Source organism: Electrophorus electricus, chromosome 6 (genome assembly GCF_013358815.1).
Source record: "Electrophorus electricus isolate fEleEle1 chromosome 6, fEleEle1.pri, whole genome shotgun sequence".
Taxonomy (NCBI): Eukaryota; Metazoa; Chordata; class Actinopteri; order Gymnotiformes; family Gymnotidae; genus Electrophorus; species Electrophorus electricus.
In genome coordinates this window covers 13,486,348-13,502,992 of record NC_049540.1, presented here as the reverse complement: position 1 = coordinate 13,502,992, position 16,645 = coordinate 13,486,348, and the positions used below count along the sequence as shown (strand labels likewise).

The 16,645-nt window shown below is 47.1% G+C and overlaps 1 protein-coding gene across 1 annotated transcript in view; it reads right to left on the bottom strand.

The window, feature by feature from the left end:
- The window catches only part of fam102ab (family with sequence similarity 102 member Ab), a 28,885-nt gene extending 12,592 nt beyond the window's left edge, over nt 1–16,293 (bottom strand). Inside the window, exons 1-3 of the mRNA XM_027010274.2 lie at nt 16,209–16,293; nt 15,798–15,865; nt 15,384–15,694 (exon numbers count right to left, since the gene is read on the bottom strand). Coding sequence (XP_026866075.2) covers nt 15,384–15,529 — 146 coding nt within the window. The 5' untranslated portion in view covers nt 15,530–15,694; nt 15,798–15,865; nt 16,209–16,293. The remainder of the gene's footprint in view (nt 1–15,383; nt 15,695–15,797; nt 15,866–16,208) is intronic.
- Nucleotides 16,294–16,645: the final 352 nt, after the last annotated feature.

Here is a 16,645-nt window from a genome sequence, read left to right as displayed (position 1 = left end):
TTGGTCAATAAATAACTAAACTTAAAAACAATTTATGTAATGAAGTAAAATGAAATAATTAAATGAAATGAAGCAGTCTCATTTCAGCCAAAGCTGATTATGTCAAAGTAATAACAGTTTATGCGTGATTAGGGTGATGGGAAATGTAAAAGATGTGAACAAACAAGCATAAAACTAAGAGTGGTTTTAAGAATTTAATGTACATTATGGTGAAATAAACTGAAAATGAAGTAGTTCAAAATATAAAGGTGATTGTAACGTGCAGTCACAAGCCTACCCAAACCCGACAGTGTGGCTTGTTACTTCATGTGAAGTAAGTCACACTTCTACAGTAGGATACTGACCTCACTAACATTTAGATCCTGTGTGCTGAGTTCCAACTTCAAGTTCAAAGGCACTGGTGCTTCCCTTCCGTTCTTGACAGGGGCTAGCAGAAACCCATCTGGTTTCTTTCTGCTACAGAAAACACGCACGTCTGTAACGGGTGCTAGCCGGAGTAGCTTTATGGGTGCTTCGCAGATAAGAATCGCGTCGTTTCATCCTCACAGCATGCGGAATCAACACGGACTTGGGGGAAAAACGTGGAAGAGAGGTCGGCATGGAACAGACAGGACGTGGCCGAGATGTTGGGGACAAGCGAGGCGAAGCCAGCAAAGAGAAGACGCGACGCCCGCGATCACTCGAAGCAGGCGCCGTTCTCGGTCTAACGTGATCGTTCGCATGCAAGGGGAGAAAAGGCACGTGTTTTCCGTGCGTTCTTAATGAGATCCCGCAAATTTAGCTAGCGCTGATTCGTTGGCATGGAAAATGACCTTTATGTTATGTATTTTAATACAGAAAAGCGGACCATAAATGATGGCTGAAATTGTTATGTTATAATGAGCTTTTCTCCCCACTGTTTCGGGCTAGTCTGGCTATGGTAGGTGGAACTACACTACCAGAAGTGCATAAATTCAAATACAAATGGTTTACTGTGCCTTCTAAACAAGCAAATGCCAAATGCTGTTTAATCTTGGCCCTTTCTACGTTGATTCTCTACATTGTGAGAGAGTCCTTGGGCAGAGTCCCCGCTACTACGGCCAAAGAGCTTCCGGCGCTGGGTTGGAGCACAAAGTGCTACTTTATAACAAACAGAGTCCTACCACTAGCCTGCGATGTGATAAAATATCAAAGCTATTCACACTTTCTCTTACTTTTCTTTTACCAGCCTATGGGGCGGTGGAAGTCCCTTGGTAATACAATTACAGAATTTACAGCAGTTTCTCGATGAGTCAAATGGACTTTAACCACCCACAAAGACGCACATTCACGTCTGATTTGAATAGTGTGCCGCAACAGTCTCAATAAATTGAACCAAGCAAAGGATAAGAACACTGACTCAGTGAAAGCCAAACATAAAGCAGTACATTCAAAATGTGCATATGATAGTAACAGAGCACACATACATTTGATTAGTCACTGATAAACCAGAATATTATTGTAAAATCCCGTGACTAAATTCCTAGTGTCAAGGGAATTTGTCCATTGACATTTAAATCCTAACTAATCGTGTCCTGGCATTTAACAAAGTGGTAACTGGCCATCTAACAGGTCTAAAGTAGAAATAGTAAGATTTTTTTTAATGACAAAATCATAATTACCACAAATGTAGCCTATTTTGTAGCATACATGAAGATAGAATTATTATACTGCTTTAAGAAGAATATAAAGTACCCCAACAGAATGAAAGTAAATACATAACACAAGGCAAAAAAGGTGTCCATCATGTTATCATAGTTTATAGCATGTAATTCATACGCATGTAACAAGACAATATACCTGACCAGGGCTCAATATTATTATCCCATCACTAAAATGACTCTTTATGATCACATATGATTTAAGATGTTCTTATCCACTGACCTTAACAAATAAACAAATGGAATACAAAAGCTTCTAAATATGCGGACTGTCACAAAGAAACAAATATCAGGACACCAGCTCTAGAGTTGGGTTTGTGCTACAAAGACGAGGTTGCCTGGCCTCACAGTATGAAACACAACACAGTAGGTCTGTTAGCTCAATAAAGACCGACTCCCGGTAGAGCCAATTAGAGTCTCATAAACAAGACCTTGTGCCCCTCCTGACTGGCAGGTCATTTCAACTGTAATCTTATTTAATGATTGTTGAATCGTTAGGGCTAATCTTGGAGCATTTTGAAATAGCAGTCCTGCCACTTCGCTGCGGAGGCACGGCTGCGTGCGTGCGTGCGCGTGTGTTTGTGTGGGGCTTGTTGCTCAGGCAACGCGTGTCCCTTCCCCTTTCCTCGCTCCAATTTTAAACAGCAGACGCGGAAATCTGTTGCAGGCGGATATGTCTGATTCAGACCTCTGAGCGCGAGTGTACACTGAGAATGGAAACACTGGACCAACGGCAGCTATGTGCTCAGAGGACTGGAAGGTTGGCTGGTGTGTGTGGCAGCAAAATGAGGTACTCACAATGCATTCAGTTCATTGTAAACTTTAACAAAGTAATTTAAAATAATTTATAACGCTGCTTCATCCTGAAATCCTGCCGGGGCAGCACTAATCTTACTGAACTTGCCACACTGATTTGCATCTCACACACACACACACACACACACACACACACACACACACACACACACAAACAAAAGTCCATTCATATTATGATGAAAGGTCCATGTGCTCTCAACTAACAGGGTTTTTCCAGTGTGACTTGTGAATGTCCTGCCCAACCTCAGACATCCCAGATGAGTCCTCTGTGGGTGTTCTGATGAATCACACAATTCACGGGTTCCAATAAAAGTAAATATTTTTGGTCAATGCAGCACAGTACAATCATTATGCATGACAAAATAAGGGAAACAAGGCTTTGCCAAATTTTTTTTTTTTTTAATTATTTAATGCAATACATATCGCAATCACAGCACACCAACAAGGCTGTGATGTTTCATCCTTATCTTACTGCTGAACATGACTGCAATGCCTACAGCATCAAGAGCAGCCTGTAGCTGCAAAGGTGTGACGGGGCCCAATGAGAGGGACTCGTATTGCCTCTGACATGTTATAACAGTCTAAAAAGCTATATGCAAAATGCGGTGATCCACTCACTGTTCGGAGAGCTGTGCAGGTGTTTTTGCAGGGTCGGGTGCACACACACACACACACACACACACACACACACACACTTGAGCAAACTTCCACGATATGCAGGTGGGTTGACTACGACTAGAGCGGCGTTTCTCTTCACCGCAGGTTAGTCCGTCGGCCCGCACGCTGCACCTCTCAGATGTTTGCGCCCGCAGGCTACACGATTTCAGTGGCCTGGCCCACGGTCCGGACATCACAGGAAGCCTTGTTAATTTGTCACACCCCTCAGCGTTGCTTATGCTGTTGGGCTCTCTGTGCTAAAGGCTGCAATTTGTTTTGCAAAGCTACGCATTTCACTACACCGGTTTTCCTTTGCAAGCGGTATTGGAGCAGGTAACATGCAGGAGCATGCAGGAAGAAAGCACCGGCACGTGTTCAGGCAGACAGCACAGGGTATTGGTGATGGTGTAAAAATGCTCTGGTCTACACTGGGGGAACTGCAGCTACCAAACACACCAATTAGCTTCTACAAACAAAAAGGAACGCTGGAATCACTACTTCCGGAGAGACTATATAATTAAATCGAGCCAGGAATGCATGCCCACATGTGCGGTGTGTGCAGGCTCAGACTCTCAGTCAGACACACGCGCATGAACGTGCATATACTTACATGCACAGACACACACACACACACACACACACACACACACATCAGCGTCAAATCAAAAACGGCAAGCTAAGGAGCTCCAGATACATTCCTCATCTGGATCTCATGAAGTATGGATTAAGTGGGGGATGGGGAGACACTCAAGGACTGAACACACACTCACACACAGTCTCCCCTTCCTCTTTGACTTCAGCTAGGAGGTGGAACCTTGAGTTAATAATAGTGGAACGATGAAATGTGAGCACAAGGCAAAACAAGCATACCTTCATCTAAAACAACATGGTCTACTGCGACATGCACACCCACACCCACGCATACACCCACACCCACACCCACACATGAGCAGCACTGCACCAGTACAGGTGCGCGTCTCTCTGTGGCTACAACGTCTACCCCTGGTACGCACTGCCCTGGTGTCAATGTCATCAGGAGGATGCCCTCATCGGTAGGACGCGTGTGGGGAGATGCACAAAATCCGTCCCCACGCAAAGGTATATCCCTACAGCGCTGTCACTATCTAGACCCATCCATAAACATGCGCTGGCATGAACAAGCATTTAGGGGCGGGGGAGACGGGAAAGCGATGGGAAAGGTTTTGTGGTGGATCACTGAAAAGTCGAGCTGACAGCACCTTGCTGGCTCTTATAGAGCCTATAACAAGCCACCTCATCAAGAGCTCTGTAATGTTCCCATAACACTTCTGTGATGGTCCCATAATGCTCCCACCCACCCACGGCAGCATGCAGAAGCGAGTTACGCGCTCCGTGATCGACTCTGTGACGACCGCAGTGAACGGCTGAGGCTGCAGCCCAACAAGACGGATACTCGAGAGGGTGAGGGAGAGATTAAGAGACAGGGAGAGAGAGAGAGAGAGAGAGAGAGAGAGAGAGAGAGAGAGAGAGAGGGATAAAGGGAGAGGAAGAGGGGAAACCCCAGCACTGCAGTACCATGTGTTGGAGGGGATTTAATGCATATGGAATCGCTCAGCAGAGTGGCCTCATTGAAGACTATTCTAGCAGAAACTCATCTCAACCTGCCACGTTAACAAGGCGTTCCCCTACCCTTAGTGCCTATGCTCGTACGAGAGGTTATAATCATGTTCACAGGCTCACGGGGGGATGCTGAACAGGGTGTAGCTTTAGTCTACAGCAGCAGTTTTCCCTCACCCAGCACACTGCAAATCACCCATACGTCCTCAGATCCGAAGTGAGTCGTTCTAGAAAGGGTTAAAGGTCGTGAACGATGACCTGTTCTGTGATGTTGATCAAACGAGTGGCGGTGAACAGATTTCAGATTTGATCCAGGCCACCTGTGTCGGGCGAAGAAAGCACACCCCCCCCCCCTTCCTCCCTCAATCTCCGTCAGCCATCGTCCTTCACGCATTCCGCTGTAGCTCCGCCTTTCCCTTCACCTTCGCCCCTCTCCCAATCGGTCTTTCCTCTTTCGGCACAGATCCAACTGGCATGAGCTCCGAGGTAGCATTCCGGACATTCCAAGCCTGAAGCGAGTTGTGTGTGGGGGGGGGGGGGGGGTTGCCGCGCTTATTGCTGCTCTGTTCATGCTAATGGGACCTGGAGTTGGGAGGACCCCAGACCACCCAACCCCACAGATGCTGCCCGTCCACAGCCTGGATCAGAGGTCGAGGGGGGTGGGTCACCTTAATGAGAGCTAGTGAACAGATATTTTCAGTTTAGCTGAGTGAGTAGTGTTTCCAGTGCTGGTGACCCGCAGCAACAAAGAGCCGTGCTTTTCCCAGACAGAGCCGTGCTTTTCGAGTTATCTGTCCCAAGGCCAGTCCTCAGTATGCTGTTTCCACAGTCAAAAATCTCACGGCCAGAGCCCCATCTGCTCACACACACACTCACACTCACTCACTCAGACACACTCACACACAATCACTCACTCCTTGGCTTTTATTATTCCTGGACCAATAGAACACATATGGATCAGAATCATGAGACGGCCTGACCGCAGACACACACAAACAGACTCAGATGTGCACACCACGAAATTCAGGTCTCTTTTGGAGAGCTTACTGCCACAAAGATGAAAAGAACACAACCATAACTCCATTTAAAGAGGAAGACGGCACAAAGAGACAAATATACGATGGGTTGGCGAATGCCAGCTCATACAGAGGCAAAACAGTGCGTTGGCGCTCAATAAGCCACACACAGCCATGTGCATATCTATTACATAATAAATCTTTAGTGTTACATAACAGTCGCAGAGAACCAAAGCCTAACAGTGGCCATAGAAGACATTGCTGACTGGTATTAAGTACCAGCTGCTCTGGCAGAGAGAAAGACAACAAGCAGGAGAAAGAGACAGGCACTAACACAACATGGCCCTCACGGACATAACGCTGGGGTGTGTGTGTGTGTGTGTGTGTGTGTGTGTGTGTGTGTGTGTGTGTGTGTGTGTGTGTCCGCTCACAGATGGGCAAGTGTGAACAGGTACCACGTGTCACTGTGTTTGAAAGCAGATGTGGTAATGACGATCAAACTTGCTCGCCGTCTGATGGGCCTTTAGAAATCATCAGAGCCGATGATCCCCAAGAGCTGGGGCCCTAAAGCCAGAGCTGGGGCCCTAAAGCCAGAGCTGGGGCCCTAAAGCCAGAGCTGGAGCTCTTGACAGCTCTAGTGGGCTCTAGACAGGCACAAACACCCAACACCCAGCAGACAGGCAAAAAAACAACAACAAAAAAAAACAAAAAAACACTACACACACTCCTCACTTCTCCCTGTCAGCAGATCTTGTGATCTCAATCTCTAAAGCTTCCAGTTTCAGTCTTAATGCCAAGCTTTAGCTATATCCTCTTTAAGGGAGGATGCACGCATGAACACACACACACACACACACACACACACACACACACACACACACACACACACACACACGCTGTACTACATCACCGTACCACACCTGAAATCACTAGTGTGCGGTTGTAGATTAGCTGTACTCTGTGACAGGGCTCAAAGGCCTTTTTTGCGCCTTTATGAGGTATGGCTCAAACGGCCTTCCTTCCTGTACGATGGCCCGCACACACAGTGAGCTTCCAGTCAATGGCAACGCTCCAATATGCCGGGGGTCTGGCTCGGGGGTCTGTGCAGGCTGACACAATGGCTGAACAATGGCTGCAACAATTGCAAACTAATACCAGTGCGCACGCACGCGCACAAACTTAAAACACGAATAGCTATAGAGTCAGAACATCACACGCACAATGCATGACCACAAGTGACTGACTTCTTAGCCAGCTAAATTTTATTGGGGAAAACACCTAGGTTTCTGGGCCACGTTTTCATGGTCCGTTTACAGCTTCGCTGTTGAACAAGCATGCATGGCCGCTAGATGCCTGACCACGCAGGAAAAGCTGACATTTACTAAGAATGATTTTTTTTTTTTTAAGTGTCAAATTGGATCCTTAGTGCACCAGCGTTCAGCAGGCCTGTCTGTGTCTTGATGCACCTCTCTGTCCCTCAACAACCCATATTGGTGCTGGTGTCTCTCTCCATATCTGAGGAGACAATAGACCACAGCAGAGACGCAAGTCAACAAGTAATCCTGGGCATCTGCAGCAGGGGTGGGACAGGAAGAGGCTTCTCCTTCACATGACGTCCCCTCACAGATCGCATCGCTGCTACTGGGAACACTGGACAGCTTGGGAATAGAATCCCGTTTGTGGCAGCGGAAAGCAAGTGAAACCTAGAGAACACGGAGCCGTCAATTAATGGAATATTAACTGTCATCCCAGGAGGGTTAACCTGTGAGAAACTGGGTGCTCCCCACAGGAGCTGATCTTTTCTTCTTTCTGTCACGCTAGCACACTCACACACACAGCCATTGTTTATTGAGGCATTCTTCTTAATGACAGTTGAGTCCAGGCAAACATACGCCCGCAAACAAACAGTCACATAGGCGTGCGCACACGCGCACACACGCATGCGCGACACCATGAAAAAATGTTTCCTGTGCACGTATGCGCAGGCACTAGTATAAATCACAAGTGTGTTTCTACTGTGACTCACACACACACACACACACACACACACACCCTCCCACACCCACCCACCCACACACCACAAGCTTGTACATCAGAGAACCGACAAGGATATTGATATCACGAGAGCGAACTCAAATCACTCAACCTTCCTCCTGCCAGAAGGATATTTTTTTTCCATTTATTTTCTTTCACACCCCACACGCACCCACACACAGATGAGAAGTATTTTGACTGCATGGACCTGAAATATGTATTCAATTACTGTTTGTTGTTATTTTATATTTTTGTTGCACTAGTGTGAATAAATGTAAGGTAATTTCTGTCATTTTACATTTACAGCATTTAGCACTCATCCATAACGACTTACAAAACAGCTTTCTTGTTTCCATTATATGATCGGCATATTTGTAACACTCAAAACTACTAATATATATCAAATTGTTACATTTTGATGATAAAGCCTATTGGCCTGATGATTCTGGCTTCTCTTGTACAACTCGCCTCCTCATCCCCAAACTCCAAATGTTCGACACTCATCACATTACATGACATGACGAAGTGCCATAAAACTACATTTTGTGAGTTTAAATGCTTTTCCACGCTGTAGCCTCAATTTCAAAAGTGGGCAGAAAAGATCAGTGGAACAGTCACCTCCCTCTACGTCTGTAATCCGGGAAGGCGGAACAGCCGTGCCAAAACGGTCACCTCCGACTACGTCTGTAATCCGGGAAGGCGAAACAGCAGTGTGAGTTTAAATCCATTAGTCACCGGCTGAAGGCGTTCTCATTTTCTCCCCCTGGCCCCCACCCTTTATCCCTCCGGCGTGGAATGCGCACTTTGGGCCTCTCTTTGGAAGGCTGCGGGCTGCGATCTGGGCAGAGAGCCCTGGATGTGAGGATGAGGATGAGGATGAAGGCAGGAGGCCTGGGCTGCACATGTTTGGGATGGCGTACCAACTTTCTTGAAATTCCCCTGAATTGGCTCAATAGCAATTTAAATCTGGCTCTGTTGATCTCTCACTCCCCCCCCCTTCTCTCTCTCTCTCTCTCTCTCTCACACACACACACACACACACACACACACACGCACGCACGATCTGCTCGAGTTACAAGAACAATAAGAATTTTGTGCCTGTGTGCATTCTCAGGGGACACAGATAGGACACCGTTCATGAGAAACTCCTCAGCTAACAAAATCCTACCTTATCACATCGTGCCATATCACACCGCTCCACTATGCAGTTCTGGAACTTGTCATTTAATCAATTACACATTAGCTTGTGAGTGCTAATCTGTCAACTGGAAAAATGATTTATTTATTTACGTTAATTCAAGTATATTCAGGAGATGCTTCAACTCTGTAGGGCGTTTGACTGCCCTCCCTGCACTTGGAAATGCGCTGATGGTGGAGTTTAGCTAGCGGGCCGGCGAGCACACTTGGAACTGTGAGGGGAGGGCAAGACAACTCAAGCTTAGTCCCGTCAAAGGGGAGAGGAGAGATGAGGAGGGACAGAAGAAGTCTAACGGCCGCAACTTAAAATGACACCCGGGGCCTGAAATGCCTGACCTCTGATCCACGACCCTCGAATGACCCATGGCTCAGCAAACGCACCGAGCCAGTACACTAGGAGTGTGAGAATGCAGATGCGTGCGCAGACAGACAGACACACACACACACACACACACACACAGAGGACTATATTCTAACCTGCTATCTCATGTCAGCTAAAGAGCAAACAGTTCTGTTTCTCCCTCGCTCCAGAGTCGTGTGTGTGTGTGTGAACGGAGCAGGACAGAAAGGAGGAGGGACTTTCCCCTCCTCTCCTATCCCCCCTGGACTCCGTTTAACCTGCTTTCCTTTTGAGGCTGCTTCCAGATGGTTCTCAAATTCCCCCGCCTTTAATCGCTCTTCCCTTCCCTCTCTCTTGTTGACTCTTTAACTCAGTCCAGGGCAGAGAGAGCGAGAAAAGAAAGAGAGGAGACGCAAGAGACAGACAAGCCTGCTAAATTATAGTGTACTAAGGATCAGATTTTACAGTTTCTTATGATTCTAAGTGAATGTCAGCTGCTGTGTGTATGTGTGTACTTTGCTCCCTCAGAGCAGACTAAACTCCACAATAGCCCGAATGCCAGTCATTCATTTCGAGCCCTTTGCATGTGTGTGTGTGTGTGTGTGTGTGTGTCGTATGCAGCCTTTGCTTGGCACATGGCTATTAAACCGTTCAGTCTGCTCTCCTACATGTGCCAGTAGGGTGAAGGAAAGCTTTGAGGTTGGAGGTCCTACACCTATACCTCACCACACCTTCACCCACCCTCTACATGGGCATTTGAGTAAGGCCAGAGTGGCGTCTGAAATCTGAACACGCAGACACACACTCACACAAGCACATACAGTGGTCTATGGTGTAAACAGATTGACTCGGGTCAGCTCCCTTCAAGACTGTGCAGGCTGTAGCTGTAGTCAGCATGCTACTGCAGAACACAGATTTGTGTGTGTGTGTGTGTGTGTGTGTTCAGATTTCACATCCTTTGATAAATTGGCGACAAAGGAAGAGGAAATCATTCAAATAAGTCAATCCGAACTAGCCTCGTCACATCAAAGGTTTGTGAGTGTGGTGATCCCAATACGGCACAATAAAACCGCAATACAATACTTTGTCCATATCATGCAGCTGCTCAAAAGGAGGTGGAGCTATTTTTGGAGAGCCAGGGAGCCCTCCAGCCAAGCTCCTTCCAGGAAACAAATGGCAAAAGAATATTTACACTCTGGACTGAGAGCATGACAGAGGGGAACAAAGGCAGAGGGACAGACATGAAAGAGAAACAGAAAGAGACAAAACAGTAGCATCCCAAGGCTAATTGCTACCCCAGAGAGGTCAGACTCCCAGCCCGAAATGGATGTGTGCGTGTCTGTGCAGGTCTGCGATTCAGTCGTTCTTCTTTATTGGGAGTTTTCGAGTTCAGAACTCTGAGCACTCAACCCAGGGTTCTCAGCTGCAAGGCACCGTCGCCCTGGCAACAGCTCCACGAGCTCTTTGGCAAAAACATGGCCACCAAATGTTCTTGTTGTTGTTTTTGACCAGATTGGTGGGCATGCTGCTCATTGTGAGAGTGATCCGTGTGTGTGTGTGTGTGTGTGTGTGTGTGAGCATGTGAAAAAGTGTGGTAAAAAGAGTTGGCTTTGCACACCACCCAAAATGCAGTGCAGGGACCCAACAAAGAGATCCAGTAACAGACCCGCTCCTCCCTAAACCCAGCCGAGCGATCCAGAAACGGACCCGCTCCTCCCTAAACCCAGCCGAGCGATCCAGAAACGGACCCGTTCCTCCCTAAACCCAGCCAAGCGATCCAGAAACGGACCCGTTCCTCCCTAAACCCAGCCGAGCGATCCAGAAACGGACCCGTTCCTCCCTAAACCCAGCCGAGCGATCCAGAAACGGACCCGCTCCTCCCTAAACCCAGCCGAGCGATCCAGAAACGGACCCGCTCCTCCCTAAACCCAGCCGAGCGATCCAGAAACGGACCCGCTCCTCCCTAAACCCAGCCGAGCGATCCAGAAACGGACCCGTTCCTCCCTAAACCCAGCCGAGCGATCCAGAAACGGACCCGCTCCTCCCTAAACCCAGCCGAGCGATCCAGAAACGGACCCGCTCCTCCCTAAACCCAGCCGAGCGATCCAGAAACGGACCCGCTCCTCCCTAAACCCAGCCGAGCGATCCAGTAACGGACCCGCTCCTCCCTAAACCCAGCCGAGCGATCCAGTAACGGACCCGCTCCTCCCTAAACCCAGCCGAGCGATCCAGTAACGGACCCGCTCCTCCCTAAACCCAGCCGAGCGATCCAGTAACGGACCCGCTCCTCCCTAAACCCAGCCGAGCGATCCAGTAACGGACCCGCTCCTCCCTAAACCCAGCCGAGCGATCCAGAAACAGACCCGCTCCTCCCTAAACCCAGCCGAGCGATCCAGAAACGGACCCGCTCCTCCCTAAACCCAGCTGTGGCCAAAATCTGGCGGGGCCTTTAAATCACAAAGCATGTCAGTGTTTACTGTCTATTTCTACATCCAAACATTTAACACGCTTGTCTTTACTCCATTCTCACCCATATATCACATTTTATAAATACATTTAATCAATTGGCTTCATGTCTTTCATTTATCACTATATTAACTGATTAGTTCTCGACAACTGAAAAGTCAGCGGTAGCACAAAGAACCAGGTAGTGAACAAGAATGTGTGAGACTCTACAGCACACACCCAGATTCAGGTGTGTGATGTTCCACTGCGCTCTCCCCTGTGAACTGGCAGGGCCAGCGGAGACGCCTGTGTGCAGTGTGGCCTTGGTGATGTGGGCTGGCTCCCAATGGAGCACACAGATAAGGGACCAACTTATCCACCCTAGCAAAATGTACAAATACACATAAGAGGTGTGTGTGTGTGTGTGTGTGTGTGTGTGTGTGTGTTTTCTTTAAATGATGTATATTTTTAATCCAACTTTTCGTTCTGCTGGTTTTTACATGAATGCTCTACTATTCTCTTTGCCCTCTTCTGCAAATTCAGTTCTCTCTCTCAGCAAGTTTTAGACAACAGGAATTCCACAAGACAAAAATACACCCAGAAGATAAAAATACGCCAGACACTAGATACCTGTCTGCCAGAAAGAAGAGAGAAATGCAAAACTCGAGAGACGAATACACACAAAGATGGAGAGTGAGAGACAAAATGAAGAAACATGGAGGGCGGCCTAATCAACGCTAACAGTACTGTCATCACTGACTGAATTAGAGGCTTCTTAGGTACCTTAAATTACAGGCTAATCTTAATCAATCTCAATATGTTGCTGGCTCTAGTCTTGAACGGCTGCTGGGATAAATGTCCAATTCAGAAGTGTGAGCTAAGAAGCCGTTCATATAAGGATAAGAAATGCACACTCACTTACTCACACCTGGGTGGAAAGTTAGCAAAAGGTGTGGATATAAGTATTAGTTGTTATTTGTTGCCCTTTTGGAACTATTATCATGCAAGATGCCTTTCCACTGTGTGTGTGTGTGTGTGTGGGTGGGTGGGTGTGTACACAATTCCACAAGCCTTTAAATGAACCTGTATAGCCCTCCTGGTATTGAGTGCTTGAATGATTTGCCTTTGATCACATGTAACTAGGCAACCAAGCACAAACATTCCAGCCATGTCAATAGTTTTTTGCCAATAACATTAACCTACGATATACTCCATGGTATTCTGCCACTTTCCTGTGTTGCTGGGAATCTCAAGACTAAAAGGGTTGCTGGATTTGTATGTCTACCATAACATGGAAAGACTGAAACAGCGGTTCAAATGGAAGTCCAGCTGGAAAACAGTAACATGAGCACATGCAGTACGGGTGCGAAAATAAACACATCAAAAGGGCGGGAAACATGTCAAACCGTGCCTCAGTAACAGTGCAATAGCATTAGTCACCTGTATGGGTCTCGTGTGTGTGTGTGTGTGTGTGTGTGTGTGTATATATATATGTATATGTGTATATGAGAAGCAGATCAGGAAGGACCCCAGGGCAACATCTCTAATGACTACAAATGATTACAGTTGCGGTCCAATTTCATCACATTTGTGCAACCGCACACGCATGAGAGGGCTGGATGGTTTCCATGACAACCGCAGGGCCACACACATACCCGCTGTGTATATAAATCTACTGGGAAGCTTTGATCTCCAGAGAAATCCAAGCACCAGTCCCTTATTGCTCAACATAAAGCCCTTTGCCAGTGTCCTTCCAGGCCAGCTCGGCAGGAAGATTAAAAGCCATTTCAAAGCCGCCGTTCCAACAACAACACGCGTGTTAAAATGGTGGCCAGGCGACAGCGATGGCAGCTCTTTGTCTCCCCGTTCCTGCCTACGGTGGCGCTTCACTATAGCTGTGGCTACTACCTGTGCTACACTGAACCCCAAACCCCTCACCCCCAGGCCTGAAACCACCACCATCCGTCAAGCTTCCCTTCCCTTTCCCTGCTCTGATCTGACCCAGGTTCAGTCCTCCCTTGTCGGCACCCTGCCGCAGCCGTCCTGGAAGCGGCCCCTGAAACTGGTCTCAGACCAGTGCCGTCGGACTCTGTCTGGGTGCCGGCTGAGCGCTGCACGTGCTCAGCCTGACCAGATGAAGAGAGAGGGATGGAGAAGTAGGAGAGAACGAGGGAGAAAGAATGAGCAAGGGGAGGGAGGAGGGAGAGAGATGGGACATGGTGTCCCAGGAGGACAAAAAGCCCTCTGTACACAGTATCACTCGAGCCTCTGTGTTTTTCTCTCTCTCTCTCTCTCTCTCTCTCTCTCTCTCTCTCTCTCTCTCTCTCTCTCACATTCTGTTTCTCTGCTCTGGCTCCCTCCATCTCTTTTTCCCCCAGTCTTCAGCTTGCCCTCTTATCTTGCTCTTGGCCTCCACCCTATCTCTAAACCCGCACACATTCCCTCCACTCATCCTCCGCTGACCTCGCTAGATGTACCCTCTATCCCTCCATCTTTCCGTCCTCCATTCTGAGGAAGGGGGGGGGGCAGTCGGGCACTCGCGCCAGAGCCCTGCCATGCCTCGACCCGCCAGGCACGTGGTGCGCTCAGCCTCAGTGCCCCGGGGAAATTTGGAGTGCAGCGTCGGCAGGCACTCTGACATGCCTGGCACTGCCAGGGGTCATCGCAACCCACGCCACGCCACCCCTAGTGCCATGTGGCCAAAAATACCATCTGTTCACGCACACACGCACGCACACACACACTTCAGTCTATTTTGCAAAGAGCTATTTTGAGGCAGTGTGAAGATATTCCCATATGTTTACAGATTGTAACAACCTAATCAACCATTACGCATGTATGCATGATCTGTAGTGACTTTCAATTGTATGTGCTCTTGCTTGCTGGTTTGCTCGTTCTCTTTCTCTCTCTCTCACAAACAGACATTAGAAATACCATTATCTTTAGAAGAATGTTATACAGAAATTTTCGCACCTGTGTGTCGCACCTACAGAAGCTTAAACTCCTCTCCAAAAAAAACAAAAACAAAAAAAAACCCACAAATGCTACCAAGTGACAGTTATCAGCTGTTGCTCCAAACACAGGTAGACAAATACGGGGGGCACACTCGTGGTAGCATAGTTAATGTATTTACATACTGGCCCAACCCTAGATAAAACCAGAACATCTGGAACAAAACCTTGTACCTGCCCATGATGATGCGGCTAGTACACGACACCTGAGACCTGGAGATCTATTAAAACACAAATGAACGAGTCAGCAAAAAGCACCGAAAACGTGTATTTATGTTACGTTTAGAGGGAAACAAAATTCCATCTTTCGCAAAATAGCTCGTGTACGTCGCGAAACTCAGTTCAACTTGAGAGAATATCTTGTCAAATACCTTGGCCAATAAATCACTCAAACGACCAAAGCAATCTGAAATACGGAGGGTTTAAAACAAAAGGTCGATAACTCATAACTAAGTACGCAAAACAGACTACTCTTTCTTTGGCAGTACCTCACACTTGACCGTATCATGAACCGCAGAGTAGAACGCGACCGGACAAGCGGACAAACATCGCAAAGCCCAAGACGCAGACGTCTGATGGAAAGGGGGTTTACCTAGATGAAGAAATGGCGAAGTCGCCACCTTCCAACAATCGGATTTTACAGAACAGCATCCCGTTTATAAAGGGCACGGCCGTCAGCTCCTCCAGAGTGAAATGGACTTGGAACTTGAATTTCTTCTTTTTCATTAAAAAAGCCATCGCGTTTGTAAACTGGACTTTGTTCCGCCTCTACTACTGGAGAAACAGAGGTAGATGATTGCAGGCAGTTTGCTTCGTTAATCTGGAGCCTGGAAGTCCTTGATTTCTCTGTTTTTGTTCAGCATCTCCGGATTGGCTACTTTTTAGGCGAATAATCTGAAGACTCTGTAATATAAAATCAGTTTAGACTATTAGATGAAAGGTAGTTCGTATATCAGACAATAAAAACCAACCATTAATCCTTCCTAGGTTAAGTCTTAATATTTACCTTAACGTCAGAGCAACACCCAGCGCTGCATCATTTCGTTTAGCACAGTGAGGTCTACAAAGCGCTCCCTGCAATGAAAATGAACGAGGCTTTACATTGAGCCCCAAACGTCTTACAACTTCGTTCCAGGGGTGCGCAGAAGCGCCATAAAGTGTTTTTGGTATGTCACCCCTTTTTACAACCCAAAATTACATGCCCTAGAGTCGATTACACGTGAGTGGACACTTCTTCCCCAATGCGAGAACAGTCTTTCCTAACGACAATAAACACGCCAGATCAAATTTACTGGCTTATTGGCACCGAGTTTACGTTACGTTACTTCACGTTCAGTGGTAAAGAAAACTGAACGAAACCCATAACCAATACATAAAATAAGATACAAGCCCACCATAAACACATGCGGTTACGTACCTACTCAAACTGTCAGACTCCGCACCTGGAGTGTGGCAAGAAGGCTACGTTACCAAAGTTGAATCTCTCTCTCACAAACTGGCGCCACCCCCGTTGACGCGTGGACTTCCTTAAGTAAAATCAATGATTTGCATAGTACTGTACTGAACCACCGTTAGATTTACAGTAACCGAGGAGAATATCGTAAATTATGCTGAAATCTTGAACTGCCTACACCATGTTCTGTAACTAATTAGAAGCTTCAACAAATCTCACATCTAATTCAAAGTAAACCTATAAAATGTAACAAAGTTCAATTAATTCTAAAACATTTATTAACGCTTAATGGTGCAATCACATATTTAATTCTACAGTGATGTCGAGTTAGATTTAAGTACTGTAATTCACATGTCCCAATTCCCGATCATTAATAGATATATCGAACCTTAATATTGTGT